The sequence below is a fragment of the Perognathus longimembris genome, chromosome 6 (assembly GCF_023159225.1).
Source record: "Perognathus longimembris pacificus isolate PPM17 chromosome 6, ASM2315922v1, whole genome shotgun sequence".
In the NCBI taxonomy this organism is placed as follows: domain Eukaryota; kingdom Metazoa; phylum Chordata; class Mammalia; order Rodentia; family Heteromyidae; genus Perognathus; species Perognathus longimembris.
In genome coordinates, this window is record NC_063166.1 from 71505168 (window position 1) to 71532253 (window position 27086).

General features: G+C 48.3%; 1 protein-coding gene and 3 non-coding genes across 4 annotated transcripts; 1 reads left to right on the top strand and 3 right to left on the bottom strand.

The window, feature by feature from the left end:
- The first annotated feature begins 223 nt into the window (after window positions 1-223).
- LOC125352369 (lipopolysaccharide-binding protein-like) lies at window positions 224-19843 on the top strand. The gene is made up of 15 exons (XM_048347466.1): window positions 224-354; window positions 1759-1873; window positions 3783-3911; window positions 4256-4411; window positions 5737-5800; window positions 8827-8890; window positions 10918-11009; window positions 11969-12145; window positions 13116-13316; window positions 14487-14657; window positions 16365-16432; window positions 16965-17010; window positions 17728-17791; window positions 18362-18438; window positions 19435-19843. Exons 1-15 carry the CDS (start codon window positions 231-233, stop codon window positions 19483-19485), a joined length of 1599 nt encoding a protein of 532 aa, XP_048203423.1. The 5' UTR covers window positions 224-230; the 3' UTR covers window positions 19486-19843.
- Window positions 19844-23108: 3265 nt separating this feature from the next.
- Window positions 23109-23241, bottom strand: LOC125354006. Its single transcript, XR_007211399.1, has one exon. It is a non-coding gene; the product is annotated as a small nucleolar RNA SNORA71 (small nucleolar RNA).
- A 1390-nt stretch (window positions 23242-24631) lies between these two features.
- Window positions 24632-24765, bottom strand: LOC125354003. The gene has a single exon (XR_007211395.1). It is a non-coding gene; the product is annotated as a small nucleolar RNA SNORA71 (small nucleolar RNA).
- A 1350-nt stretch (window positions 24766-26115) lies between these two features.
- Window positions 26116-26246, bottom strand: LOC125354007. Its single transcript, XR_007211400.1, has one exon. It is a non-coding gene; the product is annotated as a small nucleolar RNA SNORA71 (small nucleolar RNA).
- Between the last annotated feature and the right edge of the window lie 840 nt (window positions 26247-27086).

Below are 27086 nucleotides of genomic sequence, written 5' to 3' on the forward strand. Positions count from 1 at the left end.
TACTCTCCCATTAAAAAAAAAAAAAAGACCTCCAATGATTTCACAAGCAACCTTCTCTCCCTCTCAGGTTGCTGGAAACTGACTGTCCCCAAAGTCCTGAACTCTCTTCCCCCACCCCACCCCCAAGCTGGCTCAGTTCCTCATCTAGCCCCATGCTTTATAAAGCTCCTCAGCCTCCACTGTAACCTACAGTCAGCGAGCCTCTGCCCAGGAAAAGACTGAAGTCAAGGATGAAGGCTAGACTACACTGTGTGGTCGTGGCCCTGCTGCTGTTGATGGGGAGCTCTAGGTTTGGAGAAGGGACTTCCAATCCTGGAATTGTGGTCCAGATCACCAGGAAAGGCCTGGAATATGGTAAGTGGATGGAACTGTTTTCTTCTGATGTGGACAATCTATTGCAGGCTGAGGTTCTGACACTGCCTGGAATTACACACTTTGCATTTGTCACCTTTCCGGCTTCAATTTCCCCATCTTGAATCTGGGAGGGTGGGGGAGGATTAGAAGAAGACCAGCCGTTTCCCTCACATTAAAAGAGCTAGGGCCAGGCACTGGTGGCTCACTCCTACAATCCTAGCTACTCAGGAGGCTGAGATTTGAGGATCTCAGTTCAAAGCCAGCCCTGTCAGGAAAGTCTGTGAGACTCTTCTCCAATTAACCACCAGAAAATTGGAAGTGGCACTGTGATTCAAATTGGTAGAGTGCTAGCCTTGAGCAAAAGAGCTCAGGGACAGTGCCCAGGCCCTGAGTTCAAACCCTATGACTGACAGAAGAAGAAGAAGAAGAAGAAGAAGAAGAAGAAGAAGAAGAAGAAGAAGAAGAAGAAGAAGAAGAAGAAGAAGAAAGAGGGAAAGAAAGAAAGAACTGGGACATATATTAATGTAGAGTTCTGGGAATCCACCCAAAACTGGAAGGGAGCCTAGGAATCTGCATGGAGGACATGTGACCTAAGCAACAATGCAAAAGCTGAAAGTTTGACACTACTCTCCTCCACCGCTGCAGTAACCGAGTCCTCCAGAGCCCCCCTGTAGTTCATCCTTGCTCAAGCCCTTGCTAAATAAATAAGGGGCAGTGATGGTCATTTGCCCAGCACTGTGAGTCGCTGATAGAATTTATTTATTTCCTTTCCTTTATGCCGGTACTGGGGTTTGAACTTAGGACCTGGGCACTATCCCTTAGCTTTTCTGCTCAAAGCTGGTATTCTTCCACTTGAGCCATTACCTCCTTTTCCTGTTGTTTTTTTTTTGTTTTTTTTTGGCCAGTCCTGGGCCTTGGACTCAGGGCCTGAGCACTGTCCCTGGCTTCTTCCCGCTCAAGGCTAGCACTCTGCCACTTGAGCCACAGCGCCGCTTCTGGCCGTTTTCTGTATATGTGGTGCTGGGGAATCGAACCTAGGGCCTCGTGTATCCGAGGCAGGCACTCTTGCCACTAGGCTATATCCCCAGCCCCCTTTTCCTGTTTTTTGATGGTTAATTGGAGATAAGCATCTCAGCCTCTTGAGTAGCTACCATTACAGGGATGAGCCACCAGTGACTGATCTCACTGGCATAACTGAATTTGTAGGATCAAGTTAGTGTCATTATCACCATCTTGCTTATGGAGAAACTGAGGCTTGGAGAATTTAAGAGATTCACTTGGGATTGTCTCAACAGTAAGGAGAATTCAATCAAAGTGACACAATGACCAAGCCCAGCTCACCAAGCTGTCTCCCACAGAACAGATGAATCAAAGACCCTTCCCTTTGCACCCCACCCCCTCCAGCCCACCAGTATGCAATTGCCATCTTGAAGAAGGAGTTGTCTACCATCACAGTGCCCAGCCTCTCAGGACGCTCCAGGATACGTTGGATTGGGTCAGTCAGCTATGATTTTTACAGGTGAGGTCTCCTTTCTCCGCTGCAGGGGTAGCCAAGGAGGAAGGGTGGAAACCAAGGGTTACAGGGGAAGGAAGATCAACACAGAGTCGGCAATGAAGTGAAAAAAGGAACCCTCCAGTGTTCTATAGAAATTCAGTCGGGGAGAAACAGAGAAACCACTTTTTTCTTTCTTTCTTTTTTTTCTTTCTTTTTTTTTTTTTTTTTTTTTTTTTGGCCAGTCCTGGGGCTTGGACTCAGGGCCTGAGCACTGTCCCAGAGTTTTTTTTTTTGCTGAAGGCTAGCACTCTATCACTTGAGCCACAGTGCTACTTCCAGCTTTTTCTGTTCATGTGGCACTGAGGAATCGAACCCAGGGCTTCATGTATGCTAAGCAAGCACTCTACCACTAGCCTATACTCCCAGCCCCTGAACTTTTTAACTGAAGCGGAATCTCCAGGTTGGAAGGGATGGGCTGGATCTGGGCTAGGAAGCAGCAGCTGTCTCCTGAACTGTGTACACACCTTCTGCTGGGTTGCCTACAAGTTCCGCAAAGACTTACGTCAGGGCTGGGCAGCAGCAGCAGTCTCTCAGAAGGCTTACACATCTGCTGAGTTGCCTACAAGTTCTGCAGAGACTGAGAGAAGGTTGCTTGTGAAATCATTGGAGGTCTTTTTTTTTTTTTAAATGGGAGAGTAGCAGAAGGGGGTGCCACACCTCCAAATCCTTCCTCCTCTTGTTTGCCTCTATCAGGGGAGACATTACATCCCCAGCTCAACACCTCAGGCAGGAGTCTGACTTTAGAGGAATCTATTTCCCATTATTCTCCTGGTTGCTTTCTTTGAGTATGCCAGCTTTGGATTAGGGGGCCCCACCGGTTGTTTTTGTTTGTTTGTTTGCTTGTTTTGTTTTTGTCAGTTGTGGGGTTTGAACTCAGAGCCTGGCACTGTCCCTGAGCCAGGTGTTCACGGCTAGCACTCTACCACTTGAGCCACAGAACCATTTCCAGTTTTTGAATGATTCTTTGGAGATAAGAGTCTCACAGAGGGCTAGAAATGTGGCTTGCTGGTAGAGTGCTTGCCTAGCATGCATGAAGCCCTGGGTTCGATTCCTCAGTACCATATAAACAGAAAAGGCCAGAAATGATGTTGTGGCTCAAGTGGTAGAGTGCTAGCCTTGAGCAAAAGAAGCTCAGAGACAGGGCTCAGGCCCCTGAGTTCAAGCCCTAGGACTGGCAAAAAAGGAAGGAAGGAAGGAAGGAAGGAAGAAAGGAAGGTAGGAGGGAGAGAAGGAAGGAAGGAAGGAAGGAAGGAAGGAAGGAAGGAAGGAAGGAAGGAAGGAAGGAAATATCTGTGAGCCCCAGATGGCGCACAGTGTACCGGTGGGTGAGCTCTGATGGAGTAGTGAATCCTTGATCCTTGTTTGTTTTTATAGTTATTGTAAAGATGATATACAGAGGTCAGGTAGGACACTACAGAGGTCAAGTAAAGACTCTTTTTTGTAGTGCTGGGAATGGAACCCAGGGCCTCACACTTACTAAGCACCCCCCCTCCCATCCACTTTGTTCCTATTGACAGTCATGAGTGGAGGAGGGGACAGGGGAGAGAAGCTCCAGATTTCTCTGTGAGGACAGGACACAGCTACAAAGCCAGCTTGTAGGATCCTGGAGGTAGTGAAGGTCCAGTCAGTAGGCTAAACTGGAGCCATGAAGGAGTGTCAAAGGAAAGAGGAAGGCTAAAGACTTCCAGGCTGGGGAAGGTGTCCTGGAGGAGCCGGCAGATGGAGACACATGAATGAGCTGCTTGGATGGTCCTCTGTGATTCAGACCAGTGCATTCAAAAATAAGCATGGAGGCCTGCAGGGGGGTCTGGAAACTCATTCAGGGCTTGTTCCATGATGGATATATTCTGGTTTTTCTGCCTTCCTTCCTCAGCTTGCACATTGATCACTTGGTGCTCCAGAACTCAGAGCTGAGTCTACTTCCAAAGCAAGGGCTCAGAGCATCCCTGTCCAATAACTACATGTCCATGAGCGGGAACTGGAAGGTGAAGAAGGCATTCATGTGAGTGGTACCCAGATGGGACTGTGGATCTGCCCCTACACCCTCTAGATCCAAGTTCTAGGTCTTAACTAACGGTCTACTTTACAAAAGTATCCAAATTCATAAGCTTCAGTCCCTTGGTCTATGAACCGGGGCTAACAATTGATAGGTTAAATAAAGCAGGAATGTGCCTGACACATAAAAAAATAATAAACATTGGGTGTTCCAATTAATAGTCCAAAGTGGCCCAGACAAGATCCACAGCTAGTTTGTGGGAGCCTGGCTAGCAAATCTAGGTCATTATCCTTAGATTATTCTCCTTAGGGATGACTTTGATTACATAGCTTCTCATTTGTTCCAACTAGCACCCTCCGGGGCACCTTTGATCTCTCAATGGATGGCATTTCTATCTCCGTTTCTCTGAACTTGGGCAAGGACCAGTCTGGACGCCCCACTGTCTCTGTGACCCACTGCAGCAATTCCATTGGCCACGTCAGAGTTCGCTTTTCTGGAAGCTTAAGGTAAGTGACCCCGGGTACTCAGAGGTGACAGGCAGCACTGTTTCTGTATCCAGCTCATCCCTAATTTAACTCATCTAATGTAACCCAAGAACCAATGTTTTATGACTCATCAAGATCAGGGCTCAAAGCTGGGCATGGCAGTACACACGTATAGTCTCAGCCCTTGGGAGGATATAAACTCTAGGGGGATTATGAACTCCAGGCCTGGGCCAATACAGTGAGACTATCTCAAACATTAAAAAAGAAAGAAGCTAGGCACTTGTGGTTCACGCTTCTAATCCTAGCTGTTTAGGAAGCTGAGATCTAAAGATAATGGTTCAAAGCTAACTTGGGTAAACGAATCCAAGAGTGGCTGGGAATATGACGTAGTGGTAAAGTGCTCACCTCATAATACCTGAAGCCCTGGGTTCGATTCCTCAATACCACATATATAGAAAACAACCAGAAGTGGCACTGTGGCTCAAGAGGTAGAGTGCTAGCCTAGATCAAAAAGAAGCCAGGGATAGTGCTCAGGCCCTGAGTCCACGCCCCAGGACTGGCAACAAAAACAAAACAAACAGAAGGTTGAGACCAAGAGACTCTTCTCTTGGGGCTGGGGATATGGCCTAGTGGCAAGAGTGCTTGCCTCGTATACATGAGACCCTGGGTTCAATTCCTCAGCACCACATATACAGAAAATGGCCAGAAGTGGCGCTGTGGCTCAAGTGGCAGAGTGCTAGCCTTGAGCAAAAAAGAAGCCAGGGACAGTGCTCAGGCCATGAGTTCACGGCCTAGGACTGGCCAAAAAAAAAAAAACAAACAGAAAAAGAGACTCTTCTCTCCAGTTAACCAGAAGTAGAGATGTCATTCAAATTATAGAGTACTAGCCCTGAGGGGGAAAAAAGTTATGCAAAAACTGGAGTCCCTGAGCTCAAGACCCCTATCCTAGAGTAGAAAAGATGGTTACTATGAGCTGGGTCTTCCTTGTCCCTTATGCTCACAGTATCAGCAAACACCCTTTTCTCACACACCCTGGGAAGAGCTTTCATTGGTCTGTGTTGGGTCACACGCTCATCCCTGAACCAATCATCTTGGGCAGTGATTGACTGAGTCAGGGTCAGGGTAAGGGCAAGGGTTAGCTACATTGAACAATTACTAGGCTGAGGACAAAGAAGTGAGCTGGAAAGCAGGACAAGGATTCTGGGGGAAGTTTACATTATCATACATACAAGGATCATCCTCCCTTGGGATAAAGTCACCTGTCTGGGTCTCATAGTTGGGTTATTCCCCTTGGGAGGCTCAATTAATCAAAACGATATCCTGATCCTCTGTCCTCTTTTCTCTAGTTGGATTATAAACCTCTTCCATCAAAAAATTGAAAACAACATCAAAAGAAACTTGGAGCAAAAGGTAAACAAAAAGATATGATAGATAGATAGCATATAAATCGTTCCTATCTATATAGTTGATATTTGGGGGCATATTGTCATTATCATGCTTAAGTATGTTGTCACTTGAATTTGCCTAACAAAATCTTCCTCATTCTCCATGCAAAGGCAAAAGGCAAGGCTTCGCCCAAGTTTATGTGATCATCTATGCTAAATGGGTATTTAGGCCCATCAATATGTTATTTAATTATCTAGTTGTAGGTAACATTAAATAAATATTGGAGAGAAATTATACCATGTAAAAAATTACTTCCAGAGGGGCTGGGAATGTGGCTTAGTGGTAGAGTGCTTGCCTAGCGTGCATGAGGCCCTGAGTTCGATTCCTCAGCACCACATAAACAGAAAAGGCTGAAAGTGGCATTGTGGCTCAAGTAGTAAAGTGCTAGTCTTGAGCAAAAGGAAGCCAGGGACAGTGCTCAGGCTCTGAGTTCAAGCCCCAGGACTGGCAAAAATAAAATTACTTCCAGGAAGTAAAATTTAAAACTTCTTTAGGAGAAAACCCAGGATATCTTTTTCACCTTAGGTCTATGGTTTCCTAAATAGGACTCCCTGCCCCCCCCCCCATAAAAAGTGTACCATCCAAAAAACAGTGGTGAGGATGAATTTCAGTGCCTCTTGCCTCATAGCCTTGGTGAGGCCTCTGTGGATGAGAGGTGTATCTTTGATCTACCCTTTGAGTATCTTGGAGCACATTACTGGATGCACTTGACCTTCAATCTCCTCATTCATAAAATGAGAAGAGTGACCCCCCCCACCTGAAGATGCTTGGTGAGGATTCAGTTAGATAACTGCACAGTGAATCTGGCACATTCACCATTATCAACATGACAGAGTCTTCTATCAATTGAATTTGTGTGTGGGTACCAGCACTGGGATTTAAACTGAGTCAGAATGTTATCCTTTAGCTTTTTCACTCAAGGTTGATACTCTATCACTTGAGACACACCTTCATGTCTAGCCTTTTGGTACTTAATTAGAGATAAGAGTCTCAGAGACTTTCCTGCCCAGGCTGGCTTTGAACCATGGAACCATGATCCTCAGATCTCAGCCTCCTGAGACGCTAGGATTACAAGCGTGAGCCACCAGTACCCAGTTTTGAATTGTATTTTATCTCCTTAACTTTTTTTTGTGTGTGCCAGTCCTGGGGCTTGAACTCAGGGCTTGAACACTGTTCCTGGCTTCTTTTTGCTCAAGGCCAGCACTCTACCACTTGAGCCACAGCGCCACTTCCGGCTTTTTCTGTATATATGGTGCTGAGGAATCGAACCCAGGGCTTCATGTATATGAGGCGAGCACTTTACCACTAGGCCATATTTCCAGCCCAATCTCCTTAACTTTTTACCATGGACTACATGAGCTCTACAGTTGGATAGCCTGGCACTCTTCTGGCTGTGACGTCTTAGGTAACTGTCTTAATCTTTCTGAGCCTCAGGACCCTTGACTATAAAGTCACAGCATTGGCCATGCTGGGATAGTATGAGGGCCAACAAATGTGATAAGACTTCCTAGTAATGCCTGGTACAGGAAAGAGCTGAGGAAATGGGGGAGGGAGGGGTTCCCAGAACCACTGAAGCTCCCAACAGTCCTGTGTGGGTTTGTCATCTCTGCTAAACAAACAGAAAATGTGAGCCAGAAAAATCTGGACACCACATGTCCAAAGTGAATGGGGCAAGCCTCCCACCAGGGAGGTTGAGCCCAAGAAATGGATGACGCTTCGAATGCCATTACTGACTCCAGGCCCCTGGAGCTGAGTGCAAAGCTCCGGGTGGCTCTGCAGAGAGGTCCTCTGGCTGAAGGCACTGGTGGGAAATGTATGGGACCTGAGAGAGAAGGTACCCTCCAAGCTTGGGAGGCCTCGTACCCTGGGCAGGGCAGCCCTGCCTTGGTACTCCCCAAGCTGTTGGGTCAGGGCCACCTGACAGCCAGTGGCTGGCTTGAAGTTCACAGTAGAACAATGCTTCTAAAAAATTACCCCACAAAAAGAAATGGCTTTCCTGGAGAGGAAGGCTTGTTATTCAATCATGCAAGTGACACAATGACAGAATGAATAAGTCATTCCCTTTGCTGTCTTTTGTTCTCTTTCTAGTCACTTGGTAGCAAATGGATCCCAAACTTTTTCTAACAAAAAAACAAAAAGGGGACATTATCTAAATGGGCTGCAGTATCCAGCCAGCCTTCTCCTGTTTGTTTTTTTTTCCTTTTAATCGCTCATATTGATTTTGCTAGTTATATCCAGGTTATACCAAATATCAAGTGTTCCATTGACAAGACCGTGTAAAGTTTCTGTGGATTGTTTTTATATATGTCTCTTTTGTGTGTGAGAGTGTGGTAGAACATTTGCCTATAATCCTTGCACATGAGGCTGAAGCAGGAGGGTAGTGATTTGGGGGGCCAGCTAGGGCTGCACAGAGAGTAGCTTATAGACTAGATAGATAGATGATAGACAGACTGACTGACAGACAGATCTATAGAGTGAAATCCTATCTCTAAACAAAAACTATCTATTTATCTATATATACATATATGTGTATATATATGTATATATACATACATATGGGTTATATATATATATATATATATATATATATATATATATGAAGAGAGAGGCTAGAATGTAGCTCAGTGGCAATGCACTTGCCTAGCAAGTGCAACATCCTGGGTTCAACTTCCAGTACCCCAAAAGAAAAGAAAAATATGTATTATATATATAACTATACTTGTTATAAATAGTACTAAGTGTTGAACTCTGGTCCTTGTGCTTGCAAGGCAGGTGCTCTGTCACTTGCATCACTGCCAGTCCCATGCTGTGGACTGAAGGGGGCAGTGGTCTCTCCTTTTCCACCTTCCCCCTCCCCACCTAGCACACTCGCAGGCTGTGCAGGGATGGGCCTCCTCCAGGTTCCTGTGCTGGGGAAGCCCAGTGCTCACTGTCAAGCAGAGCCGTGAAGGAAGAACTCACTGGGCTTCCTTCCTCCCTCCCTCCTGCAGATCTGCGAGATGGTCAGGAAGTCAGCGGCCTCGAACCTGAACCCCTATCTCCAGAGTCTGCCAGGTTTGGAGCTCCCCCACCCTCCACCCCACACATATACTTCTTGCTGCCATCAGATTTCACAGCACTGGGTACTGGGGAACCACCCATGCCTGGGGCAATCCTGGGAGAATTTCTCCTATTAAGTATGTCCCGCTATCCCACAGGGTTAGAAATGGAGTAGTGGGGGTCATGAGGATGGAAAAAGGACTTCAAAAGCTTCTGGTAGGGGCTGGGAATATGGCCTAGTGGCAAGAGTCCTTGCCTTGTATACATGAAGCCCTAGGTTCGATTCCTCAGCACCACATATATAGAAAAAGCCAGAAGTAGCGCTGTGGCTCAAGTGGCAGAGTGCTAGCCTTGAGCAAAAAGAAGGCAGGGACAGTGCTCAGGCCCTGAGTTCAAGCCCCAGGACTGGCAAAAAAAAAAAAAAAAAAAAAAAAAAAAAGCTGCTGGTAGTGTTAGGTATCCAGAGAATCACAAATTCACTGGAGAGAGTCATATGTGGGTTGTGGCTGGGTTATTTAACAGAATGATGGGCTTTGAGCTTCCTAGGTGAAGCCTGAGGCCTCTCCCAGCCCTACCCCCAGTGATCCCTGGCACCTTCAATGGCCACACAAGTTCCACAACAGACTCCTCCGACCCTCAGAACCCTGAGCCCAATCTTCCGTGACAAGGCCTTGCCTGGTCTGGCCCTGCCTGCCACACTTCTCCAGCTTCCCTCTACTCCCTGTCACTCCTGCAGCCACGTGGGGTCCCATTGGTTCCTCTGACAAGGCCCCACCTACTTGAAGTCCTTGCTCCTCCCTTTCCTCCATCAGGAACATCCTTCTCCATGCCCTCCTCCTTCTCCCCGCATCAGCATCCCTCCTTCAGATCCCAGCACACCCACCTCCTCAGGAAGCTTCTCTGACTCCCTGTTCCAGCTAGGCTACCAACTTCTGCTCTGCCCCCATTAGGTGCCCGGCCTTACCCTCTGGAGGGGTGCAGTTGTTTATTTATTCACTCAAGTATTTTGATGGTCTTTTTCCTTTCGGGGCTCCATGAGGATAGGGACTTGGACTAACTTCAATCCCTTGAATTGTGCCTGGCATAAAATACTTAATGAATGAATAAATGAATGAGCAAAAAAAGCAATGTTACCAGGTACTAGTGGCTCATACCTGTAATCCTAGCTACTCAGGAAGCTGAGATCTGAGGATCATAATTCAAAGCCAGACAGAGAAGGAAAGTCCTTAAGACTCTTTTTTTTTTTTTTTTTTTTTTTTTGCCAGTCCTGGGGCTTGGACTCAGAGCCCAAGAACTGTCCCTGGCTTCTTCTTCTTTTTTTTTTTTCTCAAGGCTAGCACTCTACCACCTGAGTCACAGCAGCACTTCCGGCTTTTTCTGTTTTATGTGGTGCTAAGGAATCGAACCCAGGGCTTCATGCATGCTAGGCAAGCACTCTACCACTAAGCCACATCCCAATCCCCTTAAGACTCTTATCTCCAATTAAACACCAAAAAGCCAAAAGTGGAGTTGTGGCTCAAGTGGTAGAGCACTAGTGTTGAGTACAAAAGCTCAGAGACAGCACTGATACTCTAGGACAGCCAGAACGACAACAACAACAACAACAAAAGAGCCAGGCACTGTGGCTCACGTCTGTAATCCTAGTGACTCAGAAGGCTGAGATCTGAGGATGGCAGTTTGAAGCCAGCCCAGGCAGAAATGACTCAGAAAAAGTTGGAAGTGTTGCTGTGGCTCAAGTGGTAGACCACTAGCCTTGAGCAAAAAGAACTCAGAGACAGCTCCTAGGTCCTGAGTTCAAGCCCCACAACTGGCAAGATAGATAGATAGATAGATAGATAGATAGATAGATAGATAGATAGATAGATAGATAGATGCAACATCTCCCTCCTCCCTCTCCCCTGATTATCTCTGGCTTCAAGTACCATAGGTCAACCCCAGTACCATCCTCCAAAGACCATAGCTCATGTGAAAGTGTTGCCCAGAGTTTACACACCTGTGCAGGGCCACTTTGTTCATAAAGCTGCCTCTTTCCTGTTTCACAGTCACCACGACAATTGACCAGGTTTCTGGTATTGACTACAGCTTGGTAGAAAATCCCCAAGTGACAGCTAATAACCTGAATGTGTTCTTTAAGGTAAGGGGCCTGGGGTGGGTGGGTGGGGGCATGCTTAGAATCCAGGGCTGCTAGGAAATCAGTTCCACCTCCCAGAGTTAGCTTCTCCCCTGCCTTTCCAGTCCTTTTATATCTTAGTCTCCATCTCTGCCTGGTGCCCACAGTGGGCAGATGGGGCACAAGAACTGCAGAGCAACACCTAAGGTTGGGGTCTGTGAGCCAACAGGGTAAATCCCTCTGAAGTGCAGAAGATGAGTTTGAATTCTAGCTCTACCACCGAATGTCCTGGCTGCCCCCTGGGACAGTTGCTTAACTTCTCTGAACCCCTATTGAAATCGGAATGGCAACAAGCTTGCCTGCATGCATTGTGGGGATAAAGTGAGAGGACCAGAAGATTACCAAGTGCCTAGCTGTGGTGCAAGTACAAAGTGTCTTCATTGCTACCTGCCCCACCCTTACAATAGCCTGAAACATGGCTCCCCAAGATGGCTGCGTCCTAACTCTGGATCTGTAAATGCTCCTGCATATGGCAAAAGGGACTGTGCAGGCGTGACTAATGTGCCAATCTTGAAAGGGAAAGGTTATCCTGGTCTGTTTTGCTGGGCTCATTCATGGTGACCCAAGTCCTTGGGCTAGGAAGGCAGGAAGACACAGAACAATGGTGGTAAGAATGGAAGCAGGGGGTGAGGTGATGGGAGGGGCCAGAGCTGAGGTATTGCACCACGGGCCCCACCCTTCCCTAGTGTGCTGGACCTCCCCTCCTCCATCCTAGGCTGGGGCCTGGGGATGGGGGCGGGGTGGTTCAGGCAGCTGCAGGATCTAAATGGGATAGGGCCATAACACACTTCTATATTTAGGACACACCAATCACTCAGCTGCCACCCAGCCTCAGCAGCCTTCCCCCATGCAGGCTTTGGACATTTCTGTCCCACACCCTCACTGGTAGAAACTATGGTAACTGATAAGTACTCTCTCTCCAGGGTGAATTCTTCAGCCAAAGCCATCGCTCCCCAGCCCCCTTTGAGGCCCCAGCCCTGACGTTACCCCAACAGTATGAGCGCATGGTTTACTTCGTGGTCTCTGAATATGTCTTTAACACAGCCAGCAGAGTGTATTATCAGGCTGGCCTCATGAAGGTCACCATCACAAATGAGCACGTGAGTGGTGGAGGAAGGGGGCAGAGGGCCCTAGGAGAGCTTCCCATGGGAGGTAGCTCAGTGGATACTGTAAGGAGCCCAGGAAAGAAGGTAGAATTGGCAGCCTGTCAAACATGGGTTTGAATCCGACCCTTGCCTCAGTTTCCTTGTCTGTACATGTGAATCCGAATGGTTCCTTTTCCTAGAAAGTCCATGGGCTGTTGTCTGTAAAGAGCTTGATGTAGCTTGGTGGGGAAGTGTACACCTGAAATATCAGCTGTTCAGGAGACAGAGGTAGAAAGATCAAGAGTTCCAGACCAACCCAGGCAGTTAATGAGACCCTGTCTCAAAAATAAAATACAAACAAAGGGGCATGTTCAAGGCCCTGGGTTCAATTCCCCAACTGGAAAGAAATAATTTTAAGCTAGGGAAGGGGGCAGACACCAGTGGTTCACACCTGTAATCCTAGATCTGAGGATCACAGTTCCATCCCAGTCTGGGCAGACAAATCCGAAAGACTCATCTCCAAGTTACCAGCAAAAAGCCAAAAGTGGAGAGTACAAGCCATGAGTAAAAATGCCAAGCAAAACGTGAAAGGCCTTGAGTTCAAGCCCTGCTACTGGCACAAAAACCTAAGATGAAAGTAAATGAGTTCTTAAAAGGAAGGAGGGCTTGGGGGTTCTCTGCCCATTTGCATAGTCATGCTTTACTGTTAAACGTAAAGCGATGAGGTTGTGTCACACAAGGTCCTCCTAGGTGACAAGATGGCATTAGAGCTGGAAGACAGTCATCAGGATAATTTCCAGGAAGCCTAAGGCGGAAGGAAGAAGGCATGGGGAGCTCTAAGGCTTCAGCACAGTTATGGTGTGTGCGAAGGAGCAGAGGGTTGAGACGGAAGGCCCAGAGAAATAACAAAACACTACCAGGTATGCCCTGAGCACCTAACCCGTGAAACCTGTAAGGTTAAGTGTGACTACTTTTGCTCTGACAGCTGAAGAGCCTGACAACGCTAGCTGCCAAGGAGTCGGCCAAACAATGGCGAAAACAGAATGGGAAGCCAAACTGTGGGAGCTCAGGATCCACTCCTCTGACAACAATGGTGCTCTGCTACTCCAGCAACTTCCTGCTTCCCCTGCTGCAAGGGAACATCCTGCAACTGAACACTAACACACTGCAGGCCCTGGTTCCTCAGGTGAGAGCTCAGGCCCCTTGAGCTGGGCCAGATCCCAGGACTGTGTTTGGACATCGGTGAGCTCTAGGTAGAGCTCTAGGTTTCAATATTATGTCAGTAGAGGAAAAGCCAGGTGCTGGTGGCTGCCATCCTAGCTACTCAGGAGGCTGAGATCTGAGCATTGAGGTTCAAAGCCAGTACAGGCAGGAAAGTCCACGTAAGTCTTATTTCCAATGAGCCGCCAGAAAGCTCAAAGTGGAGCTGTAGCTCAAGTGGTACAGCATCAGCCTTGAGTGAAAATGCTCTTTGACAGCCGCTAGGCCCTGAGTTTAAATCCTAGTACACACACACACACACACACACACACACACACACACACACACACACAGTCATTAAGCTGAGTTTTTGGGGTACACAATTCCTACCACCCTCTGACTGACTCACAATATGAAGATGCAGCATGAGCATTTGGATGCCCTGCCCTTGAATCTGAGGTTTGCCATTTCTCTGCTTTGGAACTCCACCTGGCTGGGCCTTATTTTCTTCATCTGTTTACCAGCTGCTGTTCCGTACTGGGTTGCTCAGGGAGGAGATGAAACTAGCACAAAGGCCCTTTTACATAGTGGCACTGGCACCCTGGGCTGACTAATCATTTGCAGCTAAGCTGATAATTACCCACTTTTTAAATGTTTATTTAAAGGCCATTCTGGGAAAGTGATGGGGGGTACCGGGAGAGTAAAGACAGTTAAGCTGCAGTCCCAAATCCGCCTTCTAGACAAGCCAAGCTAGCACTGCAAGGCAGTATGGTGGCCATCTACTGCTACTCAAGCCATCTACTGGGTGGATTTTTTGTTTGCTTGTTTGTTTTGTTCTTGCCAGTCCTGGGGCTTGAACTCAGAGCCTAGGCACTGTCCCTGAGCTTCTTTTGCTCAAGGCTAGCTCTACCACTTGAGCCACAACGCCACTTCCAGCCTTTTCTGTTTATGTGGTACTAAGGAATCAAACCCAGGGCTTCATGCATGCTAGGCAAGCACTCTACCACTAAGTCACCTTCCTAGCCCCACTGGGTGCTTTATCCAACAGCTATCTCTTGGAAAGGAGCTCTGAAAAATACCACTCCTTCCCATCTGGCCTTCCCAAATACTTATCAAGGTCCCTCTGTTTGTCTCTTGGTCTCCCCTCTCTCCCCAGCTGTCCAAGTTGTACCGTAACATGCAAGTCGAGCTTGAGGTGTCACCAGAATCAGAGCCACTCCCGATGTTCACCCCTGGGAACGTGACCCTCACACCTGTCATGAACATCCAAGCCTTTGCCCTCCTGCCCAACTCCACGGAACGCCAGACACTCTTCCAGCTCAGGGTGGTAAGTGTAGCCTTGACCAGGAAGCAAAGGGCATGGTCACCATGCGTGAAAGGCTCTCCCTTGGCTGACCAACGACGATGACGTTGCTGATAGACATGGAAAGGCTGTTTCTGCTTCTGTGGGTTCTACCTTCCTGTCTGCACAGCCAGGCTTCCTACAGGGAGTTTATATACCATCACGTATCAAGTCATGGACCATCTGACTCACTTCTAGTCATCCACTGTGTTTTTTTCTTCTTACCAGGACTCAAACTTGGTACCTGACACTTTTACTCACTGGTTAGTGCTCTACCAACCGAGTCACACCTCTAATCCCATCATGCACTTGCTCAGTTGAAATGTTTTAACCTTTTTGTGTGTGTGTGCTCTACGTTAAAAAAAAATTAAACACCATGCTATTTAAATTACAAATAAAAATGATCAAATTATCCTTTTTAAAGAACATTTAAATATTTGGCAATATTCCCTAAATTGATTTACAAATACAATCCTTGTCAAAAATCTCAGCTAGCTTTTTTTTTTCCCCTGACAAACTGATCCTAAAATTCATATGGAAGTTCAAGGGGTCCTGAGAAACCAACAGAATCTCCAGAAGAGAATGCTGAAAACAGACTTCCCTATATTTGGGAGGGGACAGTGCCTTACTAGGGCATGAACTCATAGCTTTGTGTTCTTTGTTTTGTTTTTGTTGCCAGTCCTGGGGCATGGACTCAGGGCCTGAGCACTGTCCCTGGCTTTTTTTTGCTCATGGCCTTGTGTTCTTGCTTGGCTATTTCTACTCTAGCCTAGTGCTCTACCACTTGAGCCATACCTCTATTTCTTTTTAACTGGTTAATTGTGGAGATAAGAGTGTCATAGACTTTTCTGCCCAGGCTGGCCTCAAACTATGATTCTTAGGTCTCTCTCTTGAGGAGCTAGGATTACAGACATGAGTTACTACTATCTGGCCTTCAAATGAATTTTTGTTTTGTTTTTGCCAGTCCTCGGGCTTGAACTCAGAGCCTGTGCACTCAGGGCCTGAGCACTGTCCCTGGCTTCTTTTTGCTCAAGGCTAGCACTCTCCCACTTGAACCACAGCGCCACTTCTGACTTTTTCTGTTTAAGTGGTACTGACGAATCGAACCCTGGGCTTCATGCATGCTAGGCAAGCACTGTACCACTAAGCCACATTCCCAGTCCCTTCAAATGAGTTTTAAATGGAACTATTTTGGGATACTGACACTCACCAGGTAGGTGTTACAAGTGGGAGCTCACCTCCTGGTGAGAAGCGGATTCAGTCAGAACAGTGGCCCCCTTCCTGTGGAACAGGACATTGAAGGCACTCCAGATTTTGCAACAGTCATAGGGCAGCCTCACCCTCAAAGTTGTCAGTTGGTGGTGTCCACTTCTCTAGGGCCCAGGGGCTTCTTGGGTGCCCCTTAGTCTCTTCATCACCTTCTCCAAAGCACTCAGTCACGTCACCAACAGAAGATTCCCTCCTTCACAAACTCCCAGTTCTTAGTGTGTTCTCACTTCTTCCGCTAAAATGGAGACCTCCATAACTCAGCTTTCCTGCTCTCAGCTGCAGATCTCTTCTCCTTGCACCCTCCATCTATAATCCTGGGGAGCCTTTGCCTATGTGGCCATAGGACCTGGAGCTCCAGTGGCTGTAGATTTGTCTCCTGGGTCAGGAATCAATGGCATGCTAAAGTGGGCTTTGTTTTTCTAGAAAACTAATGTCTCCATCAGCATAAGCATGAAGTCCAATAGGATCATTGGTTCAGTGACCGAAGGAAGGTAAGGGACCGTGGGCAGGGTGGAGGGTGGGGAGAGGGAAGAAGACATCACAGCAGTGGCCAGAGCAACTGGTCAAGGTCACTAGATGTCTCTGGAAAACACCAGTCTTTCAAAAATGCACTCCTTAAAACAAGTGCCAGGGGCTCATGCCTATAATCCTAGCCACTCAGCAGTCTGAGATCTGAGGATCGTGGTTTGAAGCCAGCCAGTACAGGAAAGTCCATGAAACTTTTTGAGTGATTACTCAGCAAACTTTACTCCTTTTTGTGTGTATGCCAGTACCAGGACTTGAACTCATTGCCTGGAAGCTGTCCCTTAGCATTTCCACTCAAGCCTGGTGCTTTATCACTTGAGCCATAGTGTTACTTGAAGCTTTTTGGTGCTAACAAGTCTCATGGACTTCCCTGCCCTGGCTAGCTTTGTCCATATTCCTTAGATCTCAGCCTCCTGAGTGGTTAGGATTACAGGTGTAAGCCATGGGTGTCTGCTCAAATTTTACTCTTAACATATGCTTCTTTCTTTCTCCATGCAGCAAACTGGAACTGGAACTAAAACACTCCAACGTCAGTTACATCAACGTGAGTCATTTTCTCAGTAGCTCCTGAATGTCTTTGCTAAGCACAGTTTCATGGGCCCCAGGAGATATGCCAAGATCCCAGATAAGACACCCTTATCTGAAAGCTCTTGATGTATGAGAGGCTCTGAGTACCACAGAGGGGACAGCTCAGAGAGCCTGAGCTTTGGAGTAAGATACCAGCTCTGGCACCTGCTAGCGGGACCATGAGCTGTCACCTTTCTGGACATTAGTTCCTTACATGGTAATAGCATTTATATGTGGTAGCTGTAATAGGTAGGCAATGAGTTAAGCAAGACATGATGACAAAATACTTCATAAAGCTGGGCACTGGAGGCTCATGCCTGTAATCCTAGCTATGAAGGAGGCTGAGATCTAAGGATGGCAGTTCAAAGTCACTCTGGGAAAGACTGTCCAACTTTTATTTCCACTAAAACAAACAACTACAAAATGATGGAAGTGGAGTCTATCTCAGGTGGTAAGAATGCTGCCTTGAGCAAAAGTAGCTCAGGGACAGTGCCCAGACCTTGAGTTCAAGCTCCATGGCACCATCAAACGAGCTTAATCGCATTTAGGGAGAGTGAGCTGAGCTATGGGGGGGTCTGGCTCTGGGACTATGGTGAGGGTCATGACATGTCAATGACCCAGAGATGGGGTCAGGTGTTTCTCCATTGATTATCTCATTCCTGTCTTTTTGCTCTGGCCCCTCCTGGGCTTCTAGATGGAGTTGATGGATGCAATCTTGAATTACCACACACTCAACACCATATATCCCTCCCTCAATGGTAAGAGTAGCTGCAAAACTAAGAGCCACCCTTCCCATAGGGTTCCTGGGTCCTCTATGGAGGGTCAGGACTGGGGGGAGGCACCGATTGTGGACTAAGAGATCAGGAAAGAGGGGCAAGCTGGGTCTCAGAAGGTGAGAAGGTAGAGTATGGAGGAGGAGCCTGTCAGGGGGTGCTGGTCAAGCAAGGTGACCTTGCTGCATGGCCTTGCTGGGGGTAAACCTGGACAAGGACTGCCTGAGAAATCAGCAGCCCTCCCCATATCTGGCTGGTCTCTTCATAGCCTTTTACACCCAGGAGATAAGAACAGCAAGACTGGTCTGGCAAAGGCACAGAAGGGAAGGAGGACCTCAGGAATGAGGCCCCTGTGTGTCTGCCCTAGCTACTTTGGCTGGTGGGTGGGGGACTCTCAGATGGGCTGCCTATGGCAGCCCACCCTGAGGGAGTCTTTCCCAGGCCTTTGCCTCCACGTCCCCTGAATCCTAGAACTGACCCTAAGGTTGTACTCTGTTTCTACGCTTCCTGGCATGCCCAGCTCACTAGCTCATCTCTCTGCTGTCCATCTTTCAGCAAAGCTTGAGGAGGGTTTTCCACTCCCTCTTCCACGCAACACCTTCCTCAAGAACATGGAGCTCCAGATTCACAAGGTAAGAAATGGGCCACAAACTGTGGGGAAGCTGGGAGAGACCCCTGACACCCATACATCCTAGACCTAATTTAAAAAGAGACACACCATTGTTTTTGGCTTTAGAGTATAAACAGCAGGTACCAATTTTGGTATCTGTAGAATAGCTCAGGTCCCAACAATCCAGTAGGAACAGGTGGTGCTGAGCACCTGCCACATGCAAGACAAGCATGTTAGTATGTATAATGTGCTCAAATGGTCAGATCAAGCCAGGAGCCAATGACTCATGCCTGTAATCTTAGCTACTCAAGAGAATGAGATCTGAGAATCATGGTACAAAGCCAGCCAGGGCAGGAAAGTTCATGAGACTCTTCACCCCAATTAACTACCAGAAAACCAGAAGTGGTGCTGTGGCTCAAAGAGCTAGAACGCTAGCCTTGAGCAAAAGAGCTCAGGGACAGCACTCAGGCCCTCAGTTCAAGTCCTATAGCCAACAAAAGAAAAAAGAAAAAACAAGTTGATCAGATGCTCCAGTTCTGGGTGGATGAGGGTCCATGGGGTCAAGCCTAGAGGCTCACTGGTCACTGGCGGCCTTCCCACCCTAGGAAGTAAAGGAAAATGGAGCCTTCTCCATAGGGCACAGGTGAAAACAGCACTAGTGAGCTGGGTGCTGCTGGTTCTCACCTGTAACCCTAAGCTACTCAGGAGGTTGAGATCTGAGGATTCTGGTAGGAAGCCAGCCCCAGGCTGGAAAATCTGAGACTTTATTCAATTAACTACCAAAAAAAGCCATGAGTGGAGCCTGGGTACACTGTCCCTGAGCTTTTTTCGCTCAAGGCTTTGTGCCACAATGCTACATCCAGTTAAGTGGAGCTAAGAATCTCACATACTTCCTGCCTGGGCTGCCTTTGAACCATGATCCTCAGATGTCTCCCTCCTGAGTAGCTAGGATGACAGGCTCCAGTGTCACCGGTGCCCATCTAAATGATCTTCCTTGACTGTCCTTTCTGCTCCACAGAACTTCTTGCTGTTAGGTGCTGACATCATCTATGCCAAAGACTACCTGTGACGGGATGAGCAATCATCACAGGTGGACGTGCTCTTGTTTGACCCATGCATGCGTTGGCTACTCTGCCTCCTCTAGCAGAGGGAACTACATCTGAAGATACCTGATCGGGTGACAACTTCCCAACCATTCTCCTTTCTTAAAGTCCTTCTCACGGCCCGCAGTCTCCTGGATTGACCCTGGGGAGAACAACTTGTCTTCCATTCTTATTAATTTGGTAATTCCTATGAAGGAAGAAAAGCACAGCAGTGGCCATGCACCATAGTTCACAGCTGCCTGCTCATTAAACCTGGAGATCTGTGTAGTTGCATAACTCATTCAGTGTCATAGAACGATGACTAATGGGTTCAAAGCCTCCTTGTCACTTACAGCTTCTAGACAGCACACATTTATTTATCCCACCAACTCTTGTTTCAATATTTTGATGCTTTTCCTTCATTGGTCTCTTATCTCTGGGGAAGGTGTGCAAAGTCAAAATGAAGAAGAAAAGCACAGGGTATTTATTGCCTTAAGCTTACTGTCAGAAGCAGGAACCCAGCAGTTTTCTGTGAAGAGCCAACAGTCCATATTTTAGAGATGCATCATCTGTTATATCACTCTGCCAGTATAACAGAAATGAACTAAAGATGATGAATGAGTTAACGAAACTTTATACAAAAAATAAGCAGTGGGTCAGTTTGCCAACCTCTGGTCTAATAAGAACGCACCAAGGAACAATGTTGTGCAAGTCTTGTTTCATTAGAAAATTCACTAGCATATTCATACCTGGTCACAGGTTAATAGTTGAAGCAATTGTGTCTATTACCGCCGGTTCACTTTGTTTCAGCATCCCTACCCCTCTACCCATTAGCTGTCATATACCCTCAGTTAACCAAAAATGCCTCCAAACACTGCCACCAAACCTGACTTTGTGGGCTTCAAGATTTCTGCCTGGTGGTCTTTATCGAGGATCATAACAAAATTCAGACAAGACCCTTTTTGCCATAAATGGAGGCCCCAACTAGGAATGATGTGTACACCTGAGACCATGCCCTGTTCCTCATTCTGCTGCTCTCAGCTGTTGGGTCACTTTTCACAAAACTAGAGTTGCAATGGCCTTATTGGCCCTCCTGTTTAATTCATTTACTTCTCAGGATTTGGAGATTCTAGTCATTCTGGTACCCACTGGTGGGATCTGACTTGTAATTCCAGCTGCTGGCTGCATGTCCACTAACCTGGGAGCTGCTCACCTCAGCATCTTCCTCAGCCCTACTAATGGAAGTTGGTTTGGGAAGAGATCCCCTGGCATAAGCTACCACCTGCCAGATCTGATTCCTGCCTCCCATCAGCCACTGGTGTGGTAGCCTTCAGTTGAGGGCCCAGCATACAAGCAATGCTTGTGCTTTGAAGACTGCCAGCCAGTCTCTTGGTTTGTATGCTCATTTATGTGGTCTCCTGACAGGTCTGGCTACTATATTTCCCATCCTCAGGTTTCTTTGTACCTGGCACCACTTACGACCCGGTACAGGTAGTATGGCCTGGAGTCCCCATACAGACCTTTAATCTCAACCTACATCCTGCTGCTCCTTCTTTACAGCAGCCACCAACCAGCTTTCCCACATGCCTTCCTGTGGCCTCTTCAATGTCCAAGATGGTTGGCCTCTGAAAGCAGGGCAAGGCAGAGGCCTCTGGATGCTGCTGTTGTACCACCTAAGGTTTCAATTTTCCTTTCCCATGGCCCCATGCACTCACCCTCTGCAAAACAGGGCGGAGTTCCTGATGCCCATCATCGCACTGATGGCAGGACATCTCAGTTCCACTTCACACAATAAATCCATCTCCTCAAGCTGATACCATGTGCTTTACAGTCCCAGCCTGCCCAGTTTCCTGGCTTTAACAATGAAGTCCTAGTTTGTGGGATCCACTCCATCCAACTCTGTTTCAGAACTCTGGCACACCCTGGCCTTCCTTAACACCAGACCCATTTCACTCCATAACCCATGGACATAGACTTATTCCACAATGTCCTCACTCTGAAGGGATCCTCAGTATGAGTTCCAATGATACACACCAAACAACACCTTCCAGGAAGCTTGAGCCTTTAGCCTGTTTCTCCACTCGCTGCCCCACAGGCTCAAGGGCCTGTTATGGATTCCAACAGCAGATAACTTAGTTTACACAGTTCATTAAAGCAGGCGGCAAAAGATAAGAAGGTACCATAAGTCAAGAGGAAAAAGTTTATTAAAGTCATTCCAGTTGGACATGGGGCTAGTCACCTGTCTTTAGCCCTCACAGGAACCGTGGTCAAGACTAGCAGGCTAGGGTGTCCGCATCTGGGCTTCTTGTGCAGAGCAAAGCTGTTCCATGTGGTGATCTCTCTCTGCACCCTGGTATCCACAACCAACGCTGAGAACCTACAAGAAAGGGCAGTGATAAGACTGACTGGGGATCCACCTGCATAAGCACAGAGCTGCTTAGGCCCTGGCTCAATGAGAATGTCAGCACACTCGGTACCCAAACCTTCCTGAGAATCCATGACTCTGGGGTCTCAAATTCTGAGGGCTCAGCGCCCTTGACAGTCTCTGGATCTCAATGTGAGACCTAGGACGGTCAGGAAGACAAGTTGAACCTCTCCTGACCCTTACTTTCCAAGCTAACCATTCAGAGGGCCTCACCAGCAGGCCTACACCTCCGGTTTATGCACACCATAGAAACTCTCCTCCCCAAATGGTAGCACACTTGCCTGGCAAGCACAAGGCCCTCAGTTCAAACCCCAGTAGCTGTTAAAAAGTTGCAGAGCCGGGTGTCAGTGGCTCACAACTGTAATCCTAGCTACTCTGGAGGCTGAGATTCGAGGATCAGGGTTCAAAGCCAGCCTGGGCAGGAAAGTCCATAAGACTCTATCTCCAATTAACCGCCAGAAAACCAGAAGTGGCACTGTGACTCAAGTGGTAGAGCACTAGCCTTGAGCTGAAGAGCTCAGGGATGACACCCAGGCCAAGTTCAAGCCCCACAACAGACAAACAAAAAGTTTCAGAAACCTCAAGGACAGAAAGGATAAAAAAGGGAAAATATCAGAAATTATTTCTAGAGTCAGTGGGGTTTTCTTTCCTGCAGTTTCCTTTCAGGGCAGGAAGGCAGCCCAAGACCATTGCCAGGAGCTGGGCAAGGAGGCTCCACTGCACACCAATCAAAGCTCAAGCAACCATCCCAGCAGCTCCCAGACCACAAAGGCACTGCCTTCAGCCCAGCTCATCACAGAGCCTCTTGCTTTTCTTTGCCCTCATGCCTGACCCTCCCTCTGTTTGTTGCTCCAGAGATTTTTTTCCTGGTAGCTCATGAAGTAGTGCCCATTTCAGCACTCAAGAAAGAGGACAGCAGCAAGCCTGAAGTCATAGACCACATTTGAAAAGCGCACTATGTGGACTACACCCACCACCCACTCCTTCAGGTTTCATAAACAGAGCTCATGGCTAAAATCCTAGATGAATTTTCTCTAGGATGGGGGCCAAGTGGAAATGCACAGACTGATGTCTAGGTGGATCCTTAGCCGAAAAAGAAAAAAGTGAACCCCGACAAACCAGAGATCTGGCTCAAGTCACATGGCACAGAAGCTGGGAAGCAGGCAAGCTCAGCAAAGACCAGAGTGTGGGAGAGCTCCAGGGTTCAGAAGGGACTGGGGGGCCCTCCAAACACGGGGAAAACGTCTTTCCACATTCCTTTCCCTGCACTATCAATGACCGGGACACAAGCAGTCCACGACCACTTTCGGATGCAGGACAGAAGGGGTCAGAGGGAGAGCCAGGGAGCTGGTGCCCGGGCAATGGCTCAAGTAAGGAGAGAGGGCAGCTGAGCAGGGTCCCAGCAGCTGTCATCCACTGCATCCTACAAACACCACATGGCAGTCAAGACACTTCCAGCCTTCACAAACAATTTGAGGTCAGGAGAATGCAGACAACAAACAAAGCCAGGCAAAGTGGCTCAAGCCTGTAATCTTAGCCACTTGGGAGATTCAAGGCTAATCAGAACAGAGAAGTTTGTGTAATCCCATTGCAACCAATGACTAGGCCAGGTGGTTAAAGCTTGTCACCCTCAGCAACACAGGAAAATACAAGGATGATGCAATTCCAGGCCAGCTATTAAACAAGATCCTACCTTCAAAATAACCAATGCAGGCTGGGTAGGAGCCAGTCTGCATGTAATCCCAGCTACTTAGGCAGCTGAGATCTCCCAGGCAGGAAGGTCAATGAGATTCTTATCTCCCATTAGCCTCACCCCCCCAAAATGCCAGAAGTCAAAGTGTGTCTCAAGTGATAAAGAGCTTTAGCCTTGAGCACAAACACTCAGGGACTTTGCCCAGGCCCTGAGTACAAGCCCCTGGTCTGGCATTTTTTTTTTTAAAGTGCAAAGACCATGGGCTAGGGACGTGGCTCAAGTGGTACAACATTGCCTAGCAAGTGTGAGGTCCTAGTTACTGCCAAAAACCCAAAGCAATAAAATTCTTGCTATTCCAGTTAGCCTGTCAAAGTAGAGGCTGGGAGCAGGCCAGCTAGACAGATTCAAAAGAGGCCCAGAGGGGCTGGGAATGTAGCTTAGTGGTAGAGTTGCTTTCCTAGCATGCATAAAGCCCTGGGTTCGATTCCTCAGCACCACATACACAGAAAAGGCTAGAAGTGGCCCTGTGGCTCAGGAGGTAGAGTCCAAGCCCCAGGACTAGCCAAAAAAAAAAAAAAAAATCCAAGAGGATCAGAGGCCCAGCTGAACTCATGGGGTGGCACGCGCACCTCGCCCCACTCCCACACCTCATCACCCAGAGTACATAACATGCGATTTTAGAGGACACACAAATGGAAGCAATATTCCAGAGCACACTCAGAAAAAAAAACTTACCTCTAGGTTCCACGGCCTGGTGCCCTGATGCTGAAGGACATGTCCCATGAAGCCTCTGCACCGGCAAGTCCACCTACAGACAGAGCACATACTTGGCACGGGGCCGACGGGCATTCCAGATGCAGGCCGTGATGACCAGCACTCCAGTCACACCATTCATTCCAGAGAACACACTTGCATGGCATGGGGAACCATGCAAGAAGGCCACAAAAACCAAACCCTGCCTCCACCTCCCTCCCATAAGCCCTGAGAGGCAGCAGGGCTGGTAAGAAGGGAGGCATGTAGGAAAGCGCCAGGGTTTGGAAGGGATGGAGCAGACCCTCCAAACACGGGGAAAAGGCCTTCAGCAGTTCCTCTCCCTGCACTATCAATGACCAGGGCACAAGCAGCCCACAATCACTTTCGAATACAGGGGTGACAGTTGAGAAGGGAGGCTATTGCCTCTGGCTTAGGGAAGAGCCACGCTAGGATGGGGCCAGGAGATAGCTAACAGACTGGCAGCCTGTAAGTGCAGCAGCTGCCCAGTTCCCTCTTACATGGGCTTTGTCCACTTCAGCACGGCTAAGAATCACCCAGAGCGCATACTAATGGGCAGTGTGGGCTCTAGACCTAAATTTCTCATTCCTCATGCCACAGGCCCAGAGCGTGCTTTTTCAAAAACAACACCCAGGTGGACCCCAATGCACTTGGTTCAGGAACCAGAATTTGAGAACTACTGCTCCGATGCCTTCCTGGAAGAGGTAACGAGGACTCCTAAGACCAGGAAGTGCAGGATTCTCAAGTACCCCACCATGTCCACAGCCAACTGCCCGATGCCAAATGCAGCCTTTCTCCCAATGCAACCAGCACCGTGGACTGGAAGGAGACGGAGACCCAGAACCCAAGGGAACTCTGGCCCTAAACTTTTACCCAGTGCTCTCTGAAGGAACACCCAGGTTTCTTACCTTAGCAGCACCCTGGTCTAGGCTCTTCTTGAAGACATGGGCCTGCTGGGCACACAGCTTAGGACAGAGGTCAACTGACAAGCCTGAAGAGAGAGAAGCTACATTTATCAGTGTTCACAGCACGAATACTCAAACACCCAAGATGCTCAACCAGAATTAAAACCCACCGCACAACTTGGGGATGGCAGGGGCTGAGGAGCTGCAAAATGGCTTCCCTCTCATTCTTTTTTCTGCTGTGTTGGAGGCTGAACCTGAGGCTCATGCCTGAGACCACATGCCAGGCACGGTGCCTCCCTTGTCCTTCTGGTGCAGCCTGAGAGCCTGGCATTCTCAAGGGAGCTCAGGAGACCAGGACAAATGGCAGAGGAGTGAAAGGCTGCAAAACAGCCGTCAGTGAGATACTGGGAAAGCAGAGAAGCTGAGCAGCAAGCAAGAAGTGATGCTTCGTTCCTACAAGAGCCCCATGTACTCACTCTCACTGCTACACGTCCACACCCCCAGCCCTGCTCCCTCCTGCAGAGGATCTCCTCTCCCCTGTCTCCTTGCTGAACTGCAGAGGAAGCTGTTCTGTGGAAGTACTCGCCTATGGCACACTCACAGCCAGTGCTGCTCACCGATTCCTATGCCAATATTCTTCTGGGCCAGTATCTTCAGACAGTACCAAACTCCATGCCAGCCCACTAGCCCTCGGTTCTTTGTGTCCTGGCTACTCTGGGAAACTGGATGCCATACTGAGAAAGATATGTCCTGGCATCTGCTCTCATGTGGGACCCTAGAAAGCTCTGGATTGCTACAAAGGCTGGCAGGAGAGAAACAGGAATGTGGTAAAGTTCCAGGGTTCAGAAGGGATGGGGAGCCCTCCCAACATGGGGAGTGTCTTTCCGCCATTGCTCTCCCTGCACTACCAATGACTGGGACACAGGCAGCCCACAGTCACTTTCGAATACAGGGCAGAAAAGACAGAAGGGAAGCTGGGAAGGGAGGCTGGGTGCCAGAGGCCTGACCCAAGCAGGGGAGAGCTCAGGGATCTTGCAGCTGCCATTTGCCACAGGAGCCTCTAGAAAACTTCCAAGAATCAAAGTAGGGGTACTTCTGACAAATCCACTAGAAAAACGGAAAGGCGGGGAACAGGAGAGCACAGCCCTGAACAGAAACATTTGTCACATCTTTGCATTCCAAACAAAACAGGCTCAGCACAGGTCAGCTTGGCCCTTGGCAGGTGCCTGAGACCTTAACTCTGCAGAGGGTCCTCAGAAGCCTATCCTCGGATCTTCCCAACGCAACCTTTTCTGTATCATGCCCTGGTGGCCTTTGGTGCTGTGCTAAAACCTTAACCACAGAGAACAGCTAGGAAGAAAATGGCATAGGAACAAAGAGGCAGCAAGATGTCTGTAATGCTGTATCTACCCACTTCCATTCCAGCTCACTGCTGTGACACAGGCTCCACCCCAGAGCTCTCTAGCATGCCCCCAGCAGGAGGTGCCAGACCAGGTTCATGCCACCAGGAAGAAGGCAGCTTCTTACCTCTACTGCTAGGAGAGAGTGTGGGACTCCCCCAGATGCAGTCTGTTCTGTTTGCTTCTATCTGTTTGACTATTAAAGAGCCTTGCATTCAAAACCATGTTGTAGCCACACCATTCTTCGAGTGCTGTCTGTCCTGCAGTGTCAGTCATGGACCTGGAGATGATGGAACAAGGGGAGGCTGTGTAAGAGCTGCATCCACAAACCCCTCAGGTATCCAGTGCTGCCCAGCCCAGGTGCCTCCCCCTGAGCTGGAGGGGAATCCCTGCC

Excerpts from the sequence above, each read along its gene's own strand:
- LOC125352369 (XM_048347466.1), top strand. The coding sequence starts at position 231 with ATGAAGGCTAGACTACACTGTGTGGTCGTGGCCCTGCTGCTGTTGATG. Across the intron at positions 4,412-5,736 it reads CGCTTTTCTGGAAGCTTAAG|TTGGATTATAAACCTCTTCC; the intron begins GTAAGTGACCCC and ends TCTTTTCTCTAG. Across the intron at positions 18,439-19,434 it reads TGGAGCTCCAGATTCACAAG|AACTTCTTGCTGTTAGGTGC; the intron begins GTAAGAAATGGG and ends TCTGCTCCACAG.